The 23,410-nt window shown below is 31.7% G+C and overlaps 5 protein-coding genes across 6 annotated transcripts; 4 read left to right on the forward strand and 1 right to left on the reverse strand.

The window, feature by feature from the left end:
- Positions 1–460: 460 nt before the first annotated feature.
- On the forward strand, positions 461–1,554 carry LOC108207698 (F-box/kelch-repeat protein At3g23880-like). The gene is made up of 2 exons (XM_064086919.1): positions 461–946; positions 1,126–1,554. Exons 1-2 carry the CDS (start codon positions 461–463, stop codon positions 1,552–1,554), a joined length of 915 nt encoding a protein of 304 aa, XP_063942989.1.
- Positions 1,555–4,801: 3,247 nt separating this feature from the next.
- Positions 4,802–5,538, forward strand: LOC108207987 (copper transporter 6). The gene has a single exon (XM_017378454.2). It carries the CDS (start codon positions 4,903–4,905, stop codon positions 5,395–5,397), a length of 495 nt encoding a protein of 164 aa, XP_017233943.1. The 5' UTR covers positions 4,802–4,902; the 3' UTR covers positions 5,398–5,538.
- A 4,740-nt stretch (positions 5,539–10,278) lies between these two features.
- Positions 10,279–11,310, forward strand: LOC135150552 (uncharacterized). The gene has a single exon (XM_064086921.1). The coding sequence runs from the start codon at positions 10,279–10,281 to the stop codon at positions 11,308–11,310; it is 1,032 nt and encodes a 343-aa protein (XP_063942991.1).
- A 5,867-nt stretch (positions 11,311–17,177) lies between these two features.
- Positions 17,178–17,865, forward strand: LOC108208489 (copper transporter 2). The gene has a single exon (XM_017379022.2). The coding sequence runs from the start codon at positions 17,268–17,270 to the stop codon at positions 17,718–17,720; it is 453 nt and encodes a 150-aa protein (XP_017234511.1). The 5' UTR covers positions 17,178–17,267; the 3' UTR covers positions 17,721–17,865.
- A 1,135-nt stretch (positions 17,866–19,000) lies between these two features.
- On the reverse strand, positions 19,001–21,513 carry LOC108208025 (uncharacterized). 2 transcript variants are annotated; one of them, XM_017378496.2, is made up of 3 exons: positions 21,178–21,513; positions 20,876–21,077; positions 19,001–19,518 (listed from the first exon to the last, which is right to left on the reverse strand). In XM_017378496.2, the coding sequence occupies exons 1-3, from the start codon at positions 21,430–21,432 to the stop codon at positions 19,319–19,321; spliced, it is 657 nt and encodes a 218-aa protein (XP_017233985.1). In that variant the 5' UTR covers positions 21,433–21,513; the 3' UTR covers positions 19,001–19,318. The 2 variants fall into 2 exon arrangements, with proteins under 2 accessions (XP_017233985.1, XP_017233986.1); XM_017378497.2 differs by having other exon boundaries at positions 20,876–21,074; positions 21,178–21,508.
- Between the last annotated feature and the right edge of the window lie 1,897 nt (positions 21,514–23,410).

Raw genomic sequence — 23,410 nt, forward strand, 5'->3', positions numbered from 1 at the left:
CAGGGTGTACCTTAACGATTTCCAGCAAAGCCTGACCAACAAAATTACAGAGGGCTTAAAACTCCTGTCCTCAAATATTTTAACCCTGCTGGCTGCTGCTAGTTTGTCCCTTGAAACTCCTCCTCTCTCCTCTGCATCAAAGTAAAGTCGACTTAATTTTAATTTTTTGTATATTTATAAAATTTCACATTTTTTCATATATGTTTCATTGTCACAACAGGCATGCGAAAAATACCCATCACGAAAACCAACTGGGAGCCATCTTAAGCCCCACAAACTTAATGTCATAAATTTTAGATGAAAAAATTGTGTCCATCTATTAAATAGAACTTGTTTGTGGTTAGCTAGCCTCCATGTTTGTTTTTTGTTGAGGTGCAAAGCCGGCCTCAATTTTTTTTACCCCTTCATTTACAATTTTTCTGCAAACCAAAGAGTAAAAACTAACAACAAAAGTTTACAAATGAATTTCCCAGAAGATGCACTTACTGAGATCTTGTCAAGGCTGCATGTAAAAGCTCTGTCGAGATTCAAATGTGTCTGCAAATCATGGGAAAATCTTATCAAACAGCCTCATTTTATCTCCAGGCACCTGGCTAATTGGACAAACTCATCAACCAACAAAGACAATGTCCATCTCCTCATCAGCAAACGCGATGATGAAACAAATAAACGAGTCATTTCATTGTCTGCAGACGATGCACTTGACACGTTTGTTGATCAAAACTCACCTCCATTTATAAATGAAACATTTGGTCACATTCGCCTCTTAGGCCCCTGCAACGGACTTGTCTGCCTGTATGGCTATCCTGATAGTATCGCGTTATGGAACCCTGCCATCAGGGAATTTAAAAAACTCCCCAAATCATCTATACCGCGTCCTCTAGGGAAATTTGTGCTCGGAGGTGATGTTGGTTTCGGATATGATTCAAAAACAAATGATTATAAGGTGATACAAATATTGTTTTGCTGTTCTAAAAATGAAGGAAATATTTATCAAGTCGAAATTTACAATGTCAGCACTGGTGCATGGCGAAAATATAATGCTGAACTCCCTGCTAACATAATGTATAGAAATGTTTGGAGCACACATGTTACAAAAATGAAACATTTTGCTGGTGGGCACAGGATAATGAAACAGAGTTGATTCTTTCATTTAACATGAATAATGAAGAGTTTAAAAAGAAGGCATTGCCAATAGATATCAGAGATCTCGAAGGGGAGGATAGAGTAACAAGGGCTATTCTTCCGTTTGGCGAATCAATTGCACTTCTAGTCTATGGAATCAAACAAGTTGAGAAGGTTTTTGATATTTGGGTGATTAAGAGTCTAGATGATGATGAATGCTGGACAAGATTATCAAGTATTGGACCGGTTTCCAGGGTGGAGAGGCCTTTGGGGTTCTGGAAAAATGGAGAACTTATATTGGAAAATAGTTGCAGGGAGCTGGTTTTGTATGATGATGGTGATGGTAAGGTTAGATATCTTGGAGTTCATGGCAAGAGGGACAGACTAGAAGTTCTTGTTTACAAGGAGAGCCTGGTCTCTGTTAATTAAAGTCGAGACTCCAGAATTTCAAGTTAGCTGTAATATTGTAATCTAGCGGATATTCTTCTTCTCGATAAAAAGAAAAAATTGGGATAGTTGAATCCCTGTGTACATATTTGAACAAGCAAATTATGGGCGGCACCATCTTCATGTATCGTTTTTTTAAGGTTTTCAAGATGCGTGTTTTAAAAATCTGGCATGTTTTCCAAATTCCATGGTTATACACTTATATATTTTTGTTTTTTGGATGTGCCATTCAATTCTATACATTTCAAAATTTTCCCAAAATAGTAAACTTACTCTTTATTATATAAAACATTCACCCATCCACTACTTTCGACTACTATCTTACCCACGGAGGGGTAACATATATATAAAGAAGTATGTAGGCTAAATTATAGTAATTCAAATTCACGACATCCGGGTTTGAGGCTAACATGCTAGGTAACAGCAGAACACATTTCCTGTGAGTAACAATCGATTTATTACAAATTAAAACGGTACATGCGCAATGCATGGATTTGGTTGAATTATCGATATAGAACTCTTGAGTTTGGCAATTTGGGAGAGACAAAATTTGATATTCGTCGAAACATTCCAAACTTCAGAACTGGTTAAAACTAAATATTCTATTAAAGGGAGTTTGTTAGGATCATGGTATATTTTATAATATTATTTTACCAAATTAAAAATGCCGTCCAGTATGAGAACACAGATGCCGTGGACTCTTGTTTTACAGAGATGTGAAACATAGTCTATTTTAGTATGAAAATATACAAAAACAAGCTGAGTTAGCAAGAAAAGTCTCCCCTTAGGAAGAAGGGAGCGCTTGAATCATTTAAAAATAATAATGTAATATATTTTTCTTAGTAATTTAGTACCGAAAGTTCTTAAATTATTTTTTTATAAATTAATAAAATATTCGATTTTAGCACTTGATATATCGAATAATGTGGTCAATGTTATTTTATTTACTCTTTATTTATATTTTATTCCAAGAGAAAATTGGGATATAGAATTGAAGAAAATTAATTATTATATTTATAAATGATAACATAAGTGCCTCTAAATATTTTTTCGAAAAATTGGAAAGAAGAACTGGATCCTTTCAGAGAGTCTCAAATATGGTTGAATTAAAATTTAAAATCAAACTGGACCGGATCATTGTTTTAATTCGTGAAAGCGGGATCGAACCTGTAATAGTTGATATTTGGAAGACCGGGAAAAACTAGACCGGGCCGGACTAGTTTGGACCAATTACGTACTTATTACGTGACACTTATATACACATTCTATGTTTTTATATTATTTTGATTATAAATTATAAATAGAAAAATTTATAAGTGTACGAATTTCGAATTATTAATACAAAACATATAAAATTTATTCATTTAACTTATAGTATAGAGTACATCACCATTATTGAACCATTTTATATTCTTTTAAATTTTATTTAAATATTATATATTTTGATATTTCAATTATAAATTTTATAAATTAAAGAGTTAAAAATGAAAAATATATTATATGTATAAAATCTGGCCCGGTCTAGATTTTTTTAAAGATTTGGACCCATTCAGGCCACATTGGCCTTATTTTAACTAGACTCAAAAGCATAGTTTTCTGATTTATCAGTCGCAATCAATCTACTTGTACTTTTTATTCTTAGAAAATTTTTATAAATCAACTTTGACTTATAAGTCATGGACGGATCGGACTTTTAAGCCCATCTTCTTGACTTTTAATTCAAAAGCAGCATGTTAGTGCAACGAACTAATAAGTCAATTTCGTATATATAAGTCAGAATATGGTAAGTGGAAAATTCTAATTTTTTAGCAATTTATTTTTATTTTTGAAATTTGATTTTACAAACGTGTGTAAGACCACTTTAAATGATAATTTATATAATTTATTATTATATTAATATTTTATACCCAATAAATTGTAAACACCAAAATATTTATCCAAAAACATAAAGTGTGTTGGGATTTTAATTGATTTCCTTTAATATATGGATTTTAATGGATTATATGTAATTCTGATTTTATACGGATTGGTGATAAAATGTCGCAAACTTGATACAAATATTTTAAGATTTAAGCACAATGTCTTAAAATCTCGTAGATTTTGATGAGATTTCAAAAAACTTAAAATACACCGAGGAATACCACAAAATTTATCATTTTATGAAATCCACAAAAATCAATCAAAATTTAATGAATTTTAAACAATTCCAATAGAACACTATCGAATTTAAAATCCTGATTAAATACCACCGAAATTTGTATCTTAATTTAAAATCTCAATTAAATGTCTCAAGATTTTAAATCATCCGAATTAAATATCTCAAGATTTTTTTATAGATTTTAAATAATCCCAATTAAATACCTTAAGATTTTAGTAAATTTTAAACAATCTCTAAAAAATCTTAGATTTTATGAACATATTTGTTTTTTTAAATCCCAATAAAATACACCTCGAAAGTTGCTTTTCATTATAATTAGCATCACATTTATACGTAATAAACATTTTTTACGTCACGCCAAGCGACCTAGAAAATCCTAACTTTTTTCCTTGACTTTATTCTTTTTTCTGAAATTTGATTTTACTTAAATTTACGGGATCACTTTAAAAAGTAAATTAATAATTATTATATCCGATAAATTACAAATATCATAAAATTTATAAAATTATATAAATTAAAATATTTAAAAATAAGTTATTACATGCTCCCTCCGTCCCAATAAATAATATACATTGGGATTGGACACGGAGCCCGGTAAAAAGTGTAAAAAATGAGTAGAGTTAGATGAAAAGTCGATAAAGTGGTGAAATCTTATTTTTATTTAATACTAATAGATATGACATAGTGGAATAAAGTAGTGAGTGTAATAGTATTATATAATAGAGATAGTGGAAGAAAGTATTATTTTAGAAAAGTAGTGGGTGTAATAATATTTTTATTATTATATAAATGAAGTATTTTATATTATAAAAAGTTATTGAGAATGTATAGCGATGATGAGACAAGAAAACATTATAGAATTTGGGTTGACCGGAGTATATTAGACGGTTTTTAAAAATTGGGTGTGACCAAACGGCCCCTATAAAAATCTTTAATCTGTCTATTGTACTTGTAAAATACTGTACTTGTCAATATTTTTAATGGTAAATACGGTACTTGTCATTCTTGTATTGTACTGGCCCACAATCCAAAAAGTAATGAATACGCGACGTTTTTGCTGTGCTAGCTTCCAACCAACCCTATTTATGGAATATGAATTGCTATCCACCCCCCTCTACCACATAAAACCACACAATAACTTCGCTCCATTCTTCTAAACACCCACACACATCATGGATATGCACGGCGGTGGCATGGCCGGAATGTCTCCGCCGCCGACGAATACAACCGCCGGAAACATGACAATGAGCGGCGACTCGCACCCACATAAAATGATGAACACGGCTTTCTACTGGGGAAAGGACACTGTGATTCTCTTTTCGGGTTGGCCCGGATCCGACTTGGGTATGTACATCTTGGCTCTTTTCTTGGTTTTCGTGCTAGCTATTCTCGTGGAGTGGCTCTCGCACTGTAATTTGATAAAGGAAGATCGAACCGGGTCGGATCATGTTGTGGCTGGATTGCTTAAGACGTTGATGCATACGGTTCGGGTCGGGTTGGCTTATCTGGTCATGCTGGCGCTCATGTCTTTTAACGTTGGTGTGTTTCTAGTTGCTGTGTTAGGACATGCTGTCGGGTTCTTGTTGTTTGGGAGTAGAGTTTTCAGCAAGCATCCGCCGACTCCGGTGCTCGGAAAAACTTCCGATTTGCCGCCGATGACTTGCTGATATGTATATCATTTTCGATTTTGTATTCGAGTCTTTTCTGGATAGGTATGGATTGTGAAATGAGTTTCTTAATTTATTTCGTCCTTTTTAGGAAATGTATCAGACCATTCCAGAATATAAAAATTCTATTGCCTGGGTTCACATATTATTCCTTATAATCTCGTATCTTCTTGTTTACGTTTTTTATGTAAATAATTTGATTCGAGGGATTAACTTTAGACGTTAGAGCATCTCCAACGGCGTTGACTATAATCGTTGGCTAAATTGGAGCTGTAAGACGTAAGGTAAAATTTGCCGAACCTGTAAGACATTTCGCTTCAATGGTATTGGCTATATTGGTTGGCTATAATTTAAAATTAGTATGTTATTAATATTTTAGATTGTTAAAATAGAATATATTAGTTCAATATAGTAATAAATGATGTGCAATATTCCTACAGATTTCTTACAGACCTGTAGAGGTTCGACAAATTTAGCCATTCATAAGAGGTTGGCTAAATTTATAGACAACAAGTCACTATGATTGAAGTGTGAACTTTTGAAGGGGTTGGCTAAATTTTTTATTTTTGGCATTACAACTCACCTTTTAGCTAAGAAGTCTTCATGGTTGGAGATTCTCTCATAAGAACAAATAAATCAAAGATCAGCTGCTCGAAATATATGGCATCTGATGTTTTTTCATGAGAAGGCGGTTTTTTTTTTTTGCCAGAGAGAAGGCGGTTTTTAGGAGTGGAATAATTTACTGGGGTGGATGCAAGATTGTGAGAGATCTTTTTGGAATTTGAATTGTATATTCAATTACTGGGGTATGGTGCCTAGAAGATTTTAAATATACTAGCTTAGAGCCCGTGCAAGGCACGAGAGCTTTTTAATTATTTATAAACTTTTTAAATATATTTTAAATGGTGTGAAAAAATTTAATTTATAAATAATAAATTAAAATTTTCAATAAAATAAAATTCGAAATTATGATTTGTTTGTAAGTTAGAACTTTGGTAAAAACATCATCACAGCTATTAATGGTTTCAAATAAATTATTTTAATCAAGCAATTCCTTTTCTCGTATGTATCATGCCAAAGTATTAAATTCTATCTATCAAATTTTAATATATTTTGAGTGGAATACGTTATGCCAACTCCTATTAGATTATATTAATAAATGTATTTTATATTAAAATTATTATAATGTGATTTAAATATTTTTCAAAAAATTTATATGGTTCTAAATTAAAATTGATAAACATAATTTGTTTTGAATTAAGAAAAGGAATCATAAATATGCAATAAGAAGGTAGAATCTATTTTGGATTAAGAAAAAGTTTTTGTATCTGTTTCTCACATAAATCCGGCTTATTAATTTTAAAATATATTATAAAAAAATTGTGACGGTGAGATTTATATGATTCTACGAATAAAACTGGTAGGAAATATTTATTTAGGATTAAAAAAAATCATATATATGTGAAAGACAAAATTTGTTTTGGATTCAGAAAAGAAATTATAAACATGCAAGTAGATATCAGTTGCCTTCTAGAACAGAATTTAATTTTGTTCCAATCTAATGGTGCTTATTTGTTCAATATAAGATCCAACGGATGATAAGCTTTTGGATCAGAGGACCATGCGACCAAATTATCTCCCTTACGCTTATTATATATAAGTATATAATGTGTTAATGAAAATCCAAAAACAAGATAAAACATGTTTAGAAAAATAATTATAAAAATCTATTTACATAACACATGCATGTTATGCATAAATATGATATTTATAATTCGTATTTTACTAAATTCCTGACATTTTTCTTCAAGTTTTGACGTGTTATTTAAAAAAAAAAAACAATTATGACACTACTTGATACAGTAATATTTACCAAATATGTAAATTTAAAGTATAATAATTCTCACTGATTCTATCTCATGACAATTATGACACTTGATGTAATATTCGTAATTTTTTTTATATTTAATTGTTATGTATATATATATGTATTGTATAAATTTTTGAAAAAGTATTTATTGTGCAATATTTTATTAGTATTTTATGATGCAAATATTTTATTGTGAAAACTTTTACTGATATTTTAAATTGCAAGATTTTATTTTATTATGAAATATATTATTAGTATTTTATTGTGTAGGATTTAAAAGTATGTTGTTAATAAGATTTTATTAATGTTTGGTTTATAAGGTTTTATAAATATTATGTGGTTTTAGTTTTAAAAATAGTAAACATCCGTGTCCTATTAATTTTTAATACGTAAGGTTTATCCTTATTATGATTAGTACTGTTAATTAAGATATCTTTTACGTAACAAATGGGTTATAGCTTATATATACCGTAGCCTTGTGAAGGTTTTAACCACAAAAGGTACGCTTTCTTTTAACCCTACTGTTATTCTCTACTGTCGTTGTGTTTTCTTTATATTTCTATACTGATGAAGCTGTGATATAAAAAATAGGTTACGTACAGTATGTTTTGAAACCCTCCTGTCATTCTCTCTGATTGTGATATCTCTGATTGTGTAGTGATACTGATAGGTAAAAAATAGGTTATGTACAGTACGTTTTCAAACCCTCCTGTTATTCTCTCTGTTATTCTGATTGTGTACTGATATTGTTATGTAAATGAAGATTATTCTCTATTTGGTTATATTCTTAATGTATACTGTATCTCATATGAAGGTTACTTATATTTTTGAAAATAAGTGTTCTGCAACATGAAAAAGGTTTTCTTCAAATATATATTTTCTTATATTTAATTTATTATATTTTCCATGATTTTACGAATTATATATATGTGTATTTTATGCATCGGTAATATGTGTGGATGTGTTAAAAATGTGTTACCAATGATATTTGTGTTTGGCAAATGTTTTTAATATTTATTTACCATGTTATTAATTACTATATATTTTGATTTGGAAACAAATAAATTATTTTAGCTACTTTTTTCATATAATTGATTTTGTGTACATTAAAATATTTTTATAAAAGATGTTTTCTGAAAACAAAAAAAAAAAAGAGATTTTGTTTAGTTCTTAATTATTTATTAAATAATGTTTTTACTCCTGTTCCTTGGATATCAGGTTTGGTCAGTGTATCAGTGTTGGCCAGTTGGGCAAGGTTATATTATATTTAATATATGTTAGTCCTAAACCTTACTGGTGTACTGTTAGAAATCATAGGGTTAAAAAGATTGTATTCTTATTGTCTAGTAGACTGATAATCCTTTATTTTATGATTAAAAATCTGTGTAGGGCTCAGTGCTGCGAGTTATAAGTGATTGTTTTGCTAAGGTAAGATTACTTTTCGCACTTTCAGAATTGTTTCAAATGCTTTATACTGCTTTGTTGTGAAAGTTTGGGATTGATAAAATATTTTAGATATAAGGAATTCCCAGCTAGCTATGAATTATGAACCTGTTAGTAATTGCGTATAGTTCCGGAACTAGATTATGATACCTTACTAGGGCGTGCTTGGCACAATTTATGATACCTTAGTAAGGGGCGCATTATTGACACCTATGAACCAATGATACCGTGCCACCGGGTATTAGTGGCCTAGCGAACTGTGGAATTTACTTTATGAAATATTGGTTTATGATTTTTGGTTATGAAATTGTGAACAATGGCAAGTCTTGATAGTTTTTGGTCTGTTAGTCGAATTTGTTTTCTTACTGGGCTGTGTAGCTCACGACTTACAAATTTCAGGTTAATGTTATTGGCAAGGCTTTGGAGTTGGATTTGATTGGAGTGGGCTAGAGTCTAATAATAGTGATCATATTTTATTTTCAGTTATTTTAGGAGCTGCGTCTCCATGAAGGATATTAGTTTATGTTTCAGAATTGAGATTTTTGAGAGATTGATTTATGATATTATGTGACTTTCTTTATATTATTTATGGATTAAATGTGGAATTTCTATTATTTGATAGAATGATAATAGTCCGAAAAATCGGGCTGTTACAGTTGGTATTCAGAGCCTAGGTTAGCGTCCTGTAGACTATCTGCTAGGATTAAGTTATGTCGTTAGGGATAAAGAATTATCTTTAGAAACAAATTTTTAATATATCGTTTTTAAAATTTGTGTAGATGGCAGATAATGACAATGTTTGGGGTCTGGATGAAGAGTTTGAGGACGATTTTGAGGAAGACCCCGAGGAGGACATTGAATCTGTAATTTCACTCGAGATAGATGAGGATGCTCCTCAACCCGATTATGATAGTGAGGACTCGGTTAAGGAATCTTCCTTTTCCGAGGTTGTGTGTCAGCCATGTAGGGATGATGAGATAGCAAAGTTAAAGGGAGAGAATGCATTACTAAAATTGAAACTCAAACTTAGAGAAGAAGAAGCTGAGGGAGCAAAGTTTAATTTAGAAATGAAATATACTGATCTTTACACAGCTTACATAAACCATCTTAAGGACTGCCGACATCAAAAAGATAAGGCTGCTAGAGTGCTGGAAATAGTAAGAAGGGATACTAGAGCCTCCGAACGTTCAATAAACTTTATTTGTCGATGGCCATTATCGCGATGTCCCGCATGGATCAAGAGGATCACCACGGATTTTCTACAAGGGCATCGAAGAGCAATCGCGACGACTAGAGCAAGGGTGACTGAGATTTTAGAAGAAATTTAGTTTATTATTTAGATAGTTTGGTTTATGGATTGTTTCTCTTAAATATCAAGTCGCGTAGGTCTAGTTTTTATTTGGTATTGTTTGAAGACACATTTTGTGGCCTATTTCGAGCCTAGATTAATAAATTTAGTATTATTGTTTCAATATTTTTATGAATTTCATTTATTGGATTATGAATATATCTACCTTCTTGATAATTATGATCCATATTATAGATAGTTTTTCATGTTTGAAGGAATCATGAGTGCTCGACGTGGAGGTGCTAACAATCGCAACAACAGAAACAACGGAAGCGGTGGAAACAATAACAATAACAATAATAATGAGGGTGGAAATATGTTGAACCAGCTCGCGCAAACCTTGGCAACACTCGTTGGGAATCAACAACCAGCTCAACGAAGTATTGTGTCAGAATTCAAGCGTTTGAACCCCCCAACATTTGATGGTGCAGCTGACCCTGCTATTGTGGAAAAATGGATCCAAGAGATGGAAAAGGCATTTGAATTGATGGGAAGTAATGATGGGCAAAAGGTTACTTTAGCTGTGTATCAATTACAGGGCAGTGCATATGATTGGTGGCTGATGGAGCAAAGGAGGAATGAGGAAAATGCTGATCCGATGACATGGGATAGATTCAAGACGGCATTGACAGATAAATACTTTCCAAGAACTATTCGTGTGCAAAAAGAGAGGGATTTCATTAGGCTTGAGCAGGGAGATAGGACGGTAGTAGAGTATGAAGCAGAGTTTGCGAGGCTCTCCAAATATGCTCCTACCTTAGTTGCTGACGAGATCAGTCGGGCTAGAAGATTGGAGGAAGGACTTAGAGAAAATATTAGGCATGCTGTTGCAAATTTTGAGTTAACCACGTATGAGCAAGTACTTAACAAGGCATTAGTGGTTGAAAGGGGCATGGTCGAGGCATTAAAGAAGAAAGATGAAGAAACTAAGAAGCGAAGCGAGCCTTCAGGAGGATTTAATGGTACTGGATCGTCGAAGAAGTTTAACAATCGAGGAACGGGTGGAAATGCAAACAAAGGGAATCAAGGGGGAAAGCTTCAATGTTCAAGGTGTGGTCGTAATCACTTGGATAAGGACTGCCGATGGAACACAGGAGCATGTTTCAGTTGCGGTGAGATGGGACATAGAGTTGCTGAATGTCCAAAACGTGACCCAACCAGAGACAAAGACAATGGGAACAAAGCAACCTTAGCGGCTTTACTTGGTCCAAATTATGGGCGAGTATACCAACACGAATCGAAAGAAAATTAAGGTAAGATTTTCCCTATTTTTATTTTATTTTAAGAGTACATTACATGTATGTCTTTAGGTGTAAATTTGGGGACCAAATTTTTTTTAAGGAGGGTAGAATGTAATATTCGTAATTTTTTTTATATTTAATTGTTATGTATATATATATGTATTGTATAAATTTTTGAAAAAGTATTTATTGTGCAATATTTTATTAGTATTTTATGATGCAAATATTTTATTGTGAAAACTTTTACTGATATTTTAAATTGCAAGATTTTATTTTATTATGAAATATATTATTAGTATTTTATTGTGTAGGATTTAAAAGTATGTTGTTAATAAGATTTTATTAATGTTTGGTTTATAAGGTTTTATAAATATTATGTGGTTTTAGTTTTAAAAATAGTAAACATCCGTGTCCTATTAATTTTTAATACGTAAGGTTTATCCTTATTATGATTAGTACTGTTAATTAAGATATCTTTTACGTAACAAATGGGTTATAGCTTATATATACCGTAGCCTTGTGAAGGTTTTAACCACAAAAGGTACGCTTTCTTTTAACCCTACTGTTATTCTCTACTGTCGTTGTGTTTTCTTTATATTTCTATACTGATGAAGCTGTGATATAAAAAATAGGTTACGTACAGTATGTTTTGAAACCCTCCTGTCATTCTCTCTGATTGTGATATCTCTGATTGTGTAGTGATACTGATAGGTAAAAAATAGGTTATGTACAGTACGTTTTCAAACCCTCCTGTTATTCTCTCTGTTATTCTGATTGTGTACTGATATTGTTATGTAAATGAAGATTATTCTCTATTTGGTTATATTCTTAATGTATACTGTATCTCATATGAAGGTTACTTATATTTTTGAAAATAAGTGTTCTGCAACATGAAAAAGGTTTTCTTCAAATATATATTTTCTTATATTTAATTTATTATATTTTCCATGATTTTACGAATTATATATATGTGTATTTTATGCATCGGTAATATGTGTGGATGTGTTAAAAATGTGTTACCAATGATATTTGTGTTTGGCAAATGTTTTTAATATTTATTTACCATGTTATTAATTACTATATATTTTGATTTGGAAACAAATAAATTATTTTAGCTACTTTTTTCATATAATTGATTTTGTGTACATTAAAATATTTTTATAAAAGATGTTTTCTGAAAACAAAAAAAAAAAAAGAGATTTTGTTTAGTTCTTAATTATTTATTAAATAATGTTTTTACTCCTGTTCCTTGGATATCAGGTTTGGTCAGTGTATCAGTGTTGGCCAGTTGGGCAAGGTTATATTATATTTAATATATGTTAGTCCTAAACCTTACTGGTGTACTGTTAGAAATCATAGGGTTAAAAAGATTGTATTCTTATTGTCTAGTAGACTGATAATCCTTTATTTTATGATTAAAAATCTGTGTAGGGCTCAGTGCTGCGAGTTATAAGTGATTGTTTTGCTAAGGTAAGATTACTTTTCGCACTTTCAGAATTGTTTCAAATGCTTTATACTGCTTTGTTGTGAAAGTTTGGGATTGATAAAATATTTTAGATATAAGGAATTCCCAGCTAGCTATGAATTATGAACCTGTTAGTAATTGCGTATAGTTCCGGAACTAGATTATGATACCTTACTAGGGCGTGCTTGGCACAATTTATGATACCTTAGTAAGGGGCGCATTATTGACACCTATGAACCAATGATACCGTGCCACCGGGTATTAGTGGCCTAGCGAACTGTGGAATTTACTTTATGAAATATTGGTTTATGATTTTTGGTTATGAAATTGTGAACAATGGCAAGTCTTGATAGTTTTTGGTCTGTTAGTCGAATTTGTTTTCTTACTGGGCTGTGTAGCTCACGACTTACAAATTTCAGGTTAATGTTATTGGCAAGGCTTTGGAGTTGGATTTGATTGGAGTGGGCTAGAGTCTAATAATAGTGATCATATTTTATTTTCAGTTATTTTAGGAGCTGCGTCTCCATGAAGGATATTAGTTTATGTTTCAGAATTGAGATTTTTGAGAGATTGATTTATGATATTATGTGACTTTCTTTATATTATTTATGGATTAAATGTGGAATTTCTATTATTTGATAGAATGATAATAGTCCGAAAAATCGGGCTGTTACACTTGATGTATCTCATGAATTTTATTTGATATATTTAGTATTTACACGAAGGTTTTTAGATGACATATGATTTTTTTGATTGAATAAATATTTGGTATTTTGAAATATTCTTCTGTTACTATATTTTAACGCTGAACGTCTAGTATTGAGTTGTTTTTCGCTAGACGGATATATGATTTCAGAATGTTCAACAATTATAAAACATCGAAAAGTTATTATAATTATTATATTTATAATTGTTTAGCAAGTTTAAAATTATAATCCATCACATACATAGATAATTTACGTTCATTCCCCTGTAAGCAAGTTTTAATAAACGTGCTATTAATTTCAAACTTGCTTAACATCATTCATCTAATTTCAACTTTCATGAAAGAAACCATTACGGGCTTCCAAATTATTTGATCAAAGCAGTTCAATGTCGCTATGTCAGAACGAGCAACTGCGAGACGGTACTTCGCTGTATATGTCGTTGGACTTGTATGAAAGTTGCAGGGCCGATATCAATTCCTCGCGGATCCCAAATACCAGAAAAGAGGCCAGTTCTAGACTTCTAGTAATGTGATATCCCGTAATTTTTAGAATAATATTAATTGATTAGTAGTAATAATAAAGGTATTAAAATTGGATTAAAATTAGGATTTAAAATTGAATTAGGATATTGGGCTTAGATAATGGATCGGATTTGTATTCGGATAACTGGTAGGGTTAGAATTAGGGTTTTGACCCTCTCTATATATTGATTTGTTTCCTCATTCTTTTATTATCTTGTGCGAGCCGCCCGACCTTTTCTTCGTTTTTATTACAAAAAATTCGTAGGGTTTTTATTCACGCAAATCAGATTTCTTGTAAAATTCGTAGTAAATTCAGTTCTTATCGGATTTTGATGATTCTTGATGTTTTGGAAAGCTCTCTTGATTGTCTACAACTTTCGTTCACAATGTTTTCTCAGATTCGTTTTCGAACTGTTCTCAAAATCCCAAAACTTATTCAGACCCTGTTTTTCGCTTTGAATCTGAGTCAGCAGACGTTTTATTTAATTACCGATTCGTTATGAGTCCGTTTTTTTTTAGCCTTACCTTTTCAGAAAGGTCTTTTCGTCCTCTACAACTTTTGTGTTTTGAGTTTTCCTAGAAAACATCGTTTAGGGGGTCAAAACAGGTGATTATCGGTCTGAGCAGATTGCAATCATGGAGATAATTGGAGTTTAAGTTAAAGTCGGGGTTCGGGAGTTTAGATGGTTCCTTGTGAGGTTCGCTAGTGTTTGAATTTGCTATTTTCGAGGTACGGATTTCCTTCTCTTTATTCAGCACTCCTCTTGAAAATAAACTATTTTTGATTTGTACGGATTTCGTTCTCTTTTATTCCGCTCTAATTCTATTAGTGTTCGGTAAATTTGATTACTCTGTTTTGATCCTTTCTGTTCGGTGTGTTTGTACGGATTCGACCCTGTTTAATTCAGCGATATTCATGTTACAACTTGTTATATTCATTTAATCTTTACTCTGTTCCTTCCGCGAATATTTATTTGACTAATTTGATTTCTGAAAATTATCTCACAATCTATTTCAAAATCGTTTTTTTTCAATTGTGTTCCAAACTATAAAAGAATCTGTTTTACTTCTGTTCGAATTTTACTCGGCTATTCCTCATGGAAATAAACTATTTCGATTCGTACGGATTCTATCCTTTTATTCAGCGCTACTCCTTTCGATATTAAATGATTTTTTTCTGTTCTCTTTTGATCCGTCCGATTTGCTAAGTTTGTTTTGTGCTATTCATTTGACTGTTTTGAATTCTGAAAAATATTTTAAAAATCTGTTTTGATTTCCGAAAAATATTTTAAAAATCTGTTTTGAAAGATTGAAATATCTGTTATGCGGTTTTCAAAGATTATACAAATTATGATTTGTTCGGCTTATTTGAAATATCTGTATCGTACGATTGTGAAAACTATTTTATTTATGTGAACCCTTAGAGATATAGGGTATACCGAGTTACCCAGCTGTGGGGGTACTACAGCCATGTCTTTGCGGCACCATTGACATGACACTTCCGTGACAGTGTGATTGGTCACGGCGTATCCTTCTGTTAGCTCTTGGGAGGAGCTTTGGCCATTTTGATTATTTGTTCAGGATACGTGGATGCATCCAGTTCAGTTTTGATATGATTTGTGATTTGACGGTGACGTTGTATATGCCGTACACGTTATCCGATTTGTTGCACACATTAGGTACCCTATGATGTGTGTATCTGTATATGTTCTGATCTCGGTATGATATATCCTAATCCTCGTTGCTTCAGCCTGTTATTTTAAAAATAAATGTTTTATATGATGGTCAAAATATTTTAAATGTTTCTTGTTTTGTAAATGCTTCCAATCCGTACTGGGCATTTGGCTCATGCCGTATTCTTCTTCTGGCAGGTTCTTAGGGAGATCCGGGACTGTGTGATGGAGAGCTACCCTCGGTTACAGTGATTTAGAGTTACGGAACTTTAGTGTTATTAATAATTTATGGTTAGTGATTCTATTTACTCAAGTTTGGAACATATTAGTACTCTGTTTGCAGATTTTGGATTTATAGGTAACCTCTCGTCTTAATTTAAGATGGGGGTGTTACAAGTAATCTGTTGTGGATCCCAGATTACCAAATAGGGCCCAGTTTCAGTATTCGGCCATTTTGAGTTTACAAAGAATGCTATTGCCTCGCAAAAATTAGCTGTTATTTTTTTTTAAAAAAAGAATATTAATATGTATTCTTTTATGAAAATAGATAAATTTTTTATATAAGGAAGGACAGAAATCTATTAAATATTTAACACTATAATTATTATATAAATATGAAAAATGTTTACGACATAATTTTTTCCGATAAAAAATACACACCAAACACGTCCTCTGTTCTAAGGCGCATAATTACGTCAACTATTTCTTTTCTTGCAAATATATATAATTGTTTTTTGCATTATTAAAATACATGTTAAAAAATCACTCCTTATATGAATAAGCAAACAGTAACGGATGGAGTCACATTATTCTTGGAATCTATTTTCACTATATTATTTTTTCATAATATATTATTTCCTTTATACTCACTCCTCCAATCATAGAATTGAATCCCATTAGTATCTACCTGATAACGAATTTGCAACGTGCACAAAGGCAAACGTTCTCATGATAAAATTTAGTGGTTTTTAATATAAGAGCTTTTAATTTTAAATAGACACTTAATTATTATTTTTTCCGTATACAAAGTCATTTTGTCATATTTTATACGTGACAATCGTCTTTGTTACGAACGAAATCATGCAAGATAATAACCGATTACAAAAGGTCCCGTCACATATAATAAACCAGCAAATATTTTCAGAAGTCTTATCATATCACTGGCGAAAGAGCGGCATGGATATTGCCATTTTATTTCTGTGTGAGAGTAATCGCCCCTTCCTTAATTCCAAAAGCTTGTTCTAAAAATTATACATAAATTAGTTAATTTAATAATCATTTCAACTCCAGTAAAGAAATATTCTGTTTCATGTCAATAATATCACTTATCATCAAATTAAAAAGAGCGTGACAATACAAAATTAAACCAAGGAAAATGGGTGTAGTACAAATGTGGAAGTTAGTTATAGTTGTACTACCTAGCACTGTCCGTAGTACAGTATCTTAAAATAAATTATCTGCAATGATAGTGAAACGTACGTACAATATATAATAGTGAAACCATGCGTCCAATTTGCAAGTCAAGAACCCTAAAACGAGATCGATATATCAACCACCTAGCTCCAAAGATCTCTCTCGCAGAAATATATAAATTCGATTAATATGGACGGCCACATGCACGGGATGGCACCACCGGGCCAAAACGGCACCGGAAACACGCACAACTCGGTGATGCATATGACCTTTTTTTGGGGCAAGAACGTTGATATTCTTTTTAACGATTGGCCAGGTCAGAATTCCGGTGGCATGTACGTATTAGCCTTATTTGTGGTCTTCGTTTTGGTTATGATTGTTGAGTGGCTGTCTCACTCGAATTTAATTAAACAAGGTTCGAACCATGTTGTTGCGGGATTGGTACAAACTCTAATGCATGCTATGAGGGTTGCACTGGCTTATATTGTGATGCTTGCTGTTATGTCTTTTAATGGTGGTGTGTTGATTGTAGCGGTGGCTGGACATTCTTTAGGGTTTCTGATTTTTGGTAGCAGGGTTTTTAGGAAGGCTTCTGATGGTGATGACAAAGTTTCGGATCTGCCTCCTTTGAGCACTTGTTGATCCTTGCTAATGTTTGGTTTTTATGTTGTGTTGTGATATTTCCGTTTGTTTGAATAAATTTGGTATGTTGATAACCTTGTTGTTATGGGCAATTTTGAGATGACATGAAATTAAAAGTACTGCAATTAAGTGCACCCTATATAAATTGATTTGCCATTATTTAGGATCGAGTCTGATTTGGTATTCGTTAAAAACCCAACATCAGCTTTTTAACGAGCAACAAGTAGAACTTTGTTTTTGAAAAAATTAGAATGTAATTCGAACCAATCTCGCTGAAATTAAACTTTTGTACATGGGTTATATGTTAACTACATAGTGCTGAAATTAAACATTTCTACATGATTATATTTTGACTAAAAATATTGATGTTGGCTAAAATCAATGATTTTGATTATAATTTTAGCTAACTTTCTAATATTGATTATATTTGGCCGAGTTCTAAAAATATGTTAAGTTTTTATATCAATTATTAATATATTAAAATAATATATTTTATTTATAACAATGAAATAAATATTATTCTTGAGATATAGTCATTTTTTTTGTCAGGATCTACATACGAGTTGTATCATAGATACAATAAGCCACATCAGAGAATACTTTCATCCAATAAAATTTATCATCTAACCGAAAGATACGCAAAGATATCTCCGGACGTTTTGATAATAAGACTTTAAAGTCCGAAAAGAAAAGCCGTAAAATTTTTTCCCAAGTTCCTGAAAATCAAAGCAAACAAAAGAAACATAAGAATGATAAATTAAGTAAAAGAAATATGTGGGGGAAACTAAACCCAATTATGACATATGACATATAATTTCTGACAAAAAACATAATAATATAACAACTTATTCAAACATAAAAGTATTAGAAACTATAAAAATATGATACAATTATGAAAAATTATAATGAACTTTGGTTAGACACATAATACCAAAGAAATTATAATAAATACTAATCTTTCCTTATGAGGACAAAAATACATAAACTAAAATTTTAAATTTTAAATTTTAATTTATGTATTTTTGTCATTTTTAAAATATCCTCACATGTTAAAAAAATTCAACATTATTTCTTATAAATCCATTTTATCATTATAAATCCAGTTTATCCTATTACTTTTAATCAACACAATTAGACATAATTTAAGCTTTATCAAAATAACAATAACAATAAGATAAAAACGCAAGCCCATTTTGCCTTACCCCGGTCCATTGCAAAACCAAAACGGGCAAATATAAATCAAACAGCAAACAGAAGCTATGATATATGGTAAACAAATATAGAGAAATTATTGTAACATTACTTTATGATCCAGTACATAAACCAATACTGCCTCTCAGAAGAAAAGGAAACATGAGTACTCATACTCTTATTTTTATTTTGACAAATCTCAGAAATCTCGGGTGAGCCAGGACTGGGACGACAAAGGATACACTCTTATTTGATACAACTAATTATTAAATATATTATTAAATGTTTCCTCAAGCGATCACCTCTTATTTGACAAAGGTTTCAGCTGCCCCTCGTCTTCGCTCGTCTTTTATTATAAGATGTTTTAAACAAATATTTTAACTTCTACTAGCCTCTCTTTGGATAGATCAATAAATCCATTCCTCAGGCAGATGGAACTCATCATCACACGCCTCGTCCATTTTGCTTTGGTTCACAACTTCCTTGCTTGGAGCCTCCTCATTTTCATTTGGAGGTGCCTGGCTCGCCTCATTAGCACTCCTATTCTCACGGTGCTGCCTCAGAGACTGGAGCACCCTTTCTGGAATGATCACTCTTGAGCCTCGTCCTGATTATTCATAACACCACAATAAAAAAGATGAAGATGATTATTAGCTATACGGCTAATACATACTTAAAAACGGCTATTAATTTCTTCAATGAAAATACGTAAAGTCCTACAAAATGAGAAAATTTTTACTAAATCTTTTTAGACAGGATAATGATTCAAAATGTCATATGAAACTTGCTCGAATGTGACGGATTATATATGATTAAAGAATCAAAGAACTCGCATTGCGTGAAATATCATATAAAATTACATACGAATAAAGAGTTAAAAGAAATACGCATTACGCAAGCTATTATATATATTTTAGCAAATAATCCATGAGAGATAATCAAAATATATAATTAATAGTCGGAAGTCAGGCAGATCAATTAAAATAAAATCAATATATCGGAGATAAGTAAACATGATACAGAAAAATGATCAAAATACATGAATTGTGCAATGTGCATATATCTCTCAGAAAATTGATCTTATTCTCACATTGATATGCAACTCCTTTGATGTCCCTACGTCCAATGGTTGCGATTATAAAGAATTTCACAATCCAATTGCTTTTAGCTTTATTAGAATTTATACAAAAATCATTGGCTTGAGAGAATAGAGAATGATATATTTACCATTAGAACTCCACTACATATCTAAACAGACCAACACCCTCATTAGTTCCATATGCAAATCACTACCAAATGAGTGGATCCCATCACATAGATTCCTAAGTAAAGATATAAAGGTAAAAACCATCTGCCACTACATATCTAATACAGTCTTGCATAGGAATACGACCCCATCTAAAGATTCCTCTGTATCAACACATTTAGTATATGAAATATGCATGGTTGTCTCCAATAGCACGTTAGTCCTAGCAAACATATGGATCAAAATCCACTTGATTTCATCTCTTTAGTTATGTAGTTTTATATGCATCTGCATGTAAGTATATAGTCATGGCAATTCATTGTACATGTGTGTGTTTATCATTAAACCACAAGAAGAAGATGCACATGAAAGGGCCCACAAGGCCACAAACAAGCACTTCACAACTTGACGATCTCCATCCTCATACAAATCAGATTCCAAGTCAACACCAAGTAACCAATTGAATGTGAGATTTCATCATATCCTCTTTTTTTGCTTAATCTTTATCAATCTCTTTTCACATACATTGAATTATAAAAATATATATAATCATTTGTGCATATATGAAATATTCTAATAAAATATCTTTATTCCCATAAAATCCTTTTTTCTTTCCTGGTCACGTGAATATATAATTCTTTCTATATCTTCATGCAGAATAAAAAGTTAATTTTGAATTTAAGGAATCGGAATCAAATATATTAACAAAAAATAATACCTGGCTTCCTGCGGTGGTGGTGATTGGGCGGAGAATCGGTGACTCGGGGGATGAAAACGCCGGTCCCAACTGACCCCTTTCTCGACCCGCTCCCTGCCGGAAACACAGCTCTCATACCCGACCCGTCCGGTGCCACCGCCCTTCCGCCGCCATCTCCAGCCTCCTTCACATCCTTCTGCCTCCAGTAGTATTTCTTCTCCTGCTATTCAATACACAAACAATATTATATATACAAATAAAATAAAATAAATTAATGTTAATAATAATATTAGTGAGTAAACAAGTAACAAATATTTTTTTACCTGATTCTCCAAAACATTGGTTGGTTGAAACAGAGTAGCTATGTGTTGGTTGCCTTTCTCCATCTCATCATCATCCATGAACATGTTCGCAGTTATGTGGCGAGTTAATTCGTCAAGAGACTCCTCCCGTTCACATGTCTCGTCCGTCGATGAACCCGAAGACGACCCAAACCCGCTGAGGATCGAATCGCCGCCAGCTTCTCCGCCATGTTTCTGATAAACCCCGCTCCCCGCCACCATTTTTTCACTCAACATTTTTTTCCACTAAAGGGTGGTGAATTAAGGCAGGAGATGCAAGAAAATATTACGCATCATGTGGGTATATATAATTCTACAGATAACATGGTGGGTGGGTCAGGTGTAATTTAATGTGTCCAAAATATGATCAATAAATAAATGCGCATTTAGAGATTGGGATTTAGTTGGATGGTACATTAGTTCAACTACGTAAACATGATCCGGGAGATTCTATTTAGATTGTGTAATTTTATTTCTTTATGCACCTCAAAAGTCAAAAAAGTTTTTGTGAAAACTTTCAACGGTGGAGATGGGAGCATATAGGGAATCCATAATATACTTAAACCGTTGATTCATTGTACATGGACAGTGACAAGGAATTATAGTTAAGGTTGTTATTATAAGTGGTCACCTACGTACTTGACCATAGTCAAGGTTCGGTGAATGATTTTATGGTAATTATTGTAGCTTTTTCCATATAATGTACAAGAATATTAAATATATTAATATCTATATAAGAAGGGAGATATTAAGAAGATAGATTATTTGAGCAAGATTTCATTTTGGTTGAGAAAAATAATGAAAGAGATAAGGGAAATCCTCTTTTGGTTTTGCTTTAAACCCACATACTGTTTTTTAATGCTTTAAAAGTCACGAAGTGGAGTGTGTAGGTAGCTAGGCTAGCATTAGTCCCTAATTTTTTGATAAATACTTTAAGAATTTGATTGTATATTTAAAATTAATATATTTCATTTTTTAAATAAAAATATTAATATTGTTACATTTTATTTATAAAAAAGTCAAAAAATATATTTGTATCAGTGCGGTCAAAATTTTTAGAAATATATCAAAGAAAACTCAAGAGACTGATATATATGATATATACAGAGAAAGTAATATTTTAAAAATGTTTTTCGTTAAAGTTCCAATAAATTTTAATAAATTCAAAAGTATTTATAAATTTTTAATCAACACACTAAGGTATCACAAAATTCCTAAGATCTTGGCTTCTAAGAGCATCTCCAGCAGTGTCTTAGTGTCTTCCTTATAAATATTATAAAATATTGAATCCTAGTGATTTAGGACAAGATTTTGTATTTCAACTCCAACAATAATCCTTATAATTCATTCCTTATTATTATAATAATAATAAATTTGGAAAGAGATTGATAAAAGATGAAAAGAAGAGAGAGAAAATAAGTTACAATAAGAGAGATAAATGATTTTTTTATTAAAGAAATCAAATAAGGCATGACTAATGGTGTCTTATTAATAAGGCATGGAAGGAGAATCCTAGTGATTTAAGGCACCTCTAAGACACTGCTGGAGCACTAATTTATGTCACATTCCTTATAATTGGACTTAGGACATGAAATAGGGAAACTGCTGGAGTTGCTCTAAACTCATGCTCTTAAGACCAGCTAATTTTTTAAAAATAATATGTAATATTAGTTGAATATTTTACAAGTTAAGTATATATTAAATTTTAAATTACACATAGTATGTTTTAGACCTAAAAAGATCTCGAAAATTTCCACCCTATCCGCAAATGAATGTATTGAAATTTATATGTAACCAAACAAAAACAATTAGAAAAAATTATGGAGTAATTAAATAATTTTTGATAATAACTACTCCCTCCGTCCCACCCAATTCTTTACATTGGGTTTGGGCACGGAGGTTAAGAAATATGTATAAAGTAGTAGAAAAGAGAAAAAAAGTGGGTGAAGTGGCGGGACCCACTGATTTTTAATATATAAAAGAGAGATAGTGGAGTAAAAGTAGTGTGAAAAGGAAGAAAAAGTGGGAAAGTGGTGGGACCCATTAACTATTTTAGGAAAGTTTTGTAATGTAAAGAAATGGGTGGGACGGCCAAATAAGGAAACTGTAAAGAATCTGGTGGGACGGAGGGAGTATTTATGAATATTTAAAATACTTTTTATCAGAAAACATTATAAAATGTTGAAGAGATTTTTTTGATTTATATTTTAATAAA

Source organism: Daucus carota, chromosome 2 (assembly GCF_001625215.2).
Source record: "Daucus carota subsp. sativus chromosome 2, DH1 v3.0, whole genome shotgun sequence".
Taxonomy (NCBI): Eukaryota; Viridiplantae; Streptophyta; class Magnoliopsida; order Apiales; family Apiaceae; genus Daucus; species Daucus carota.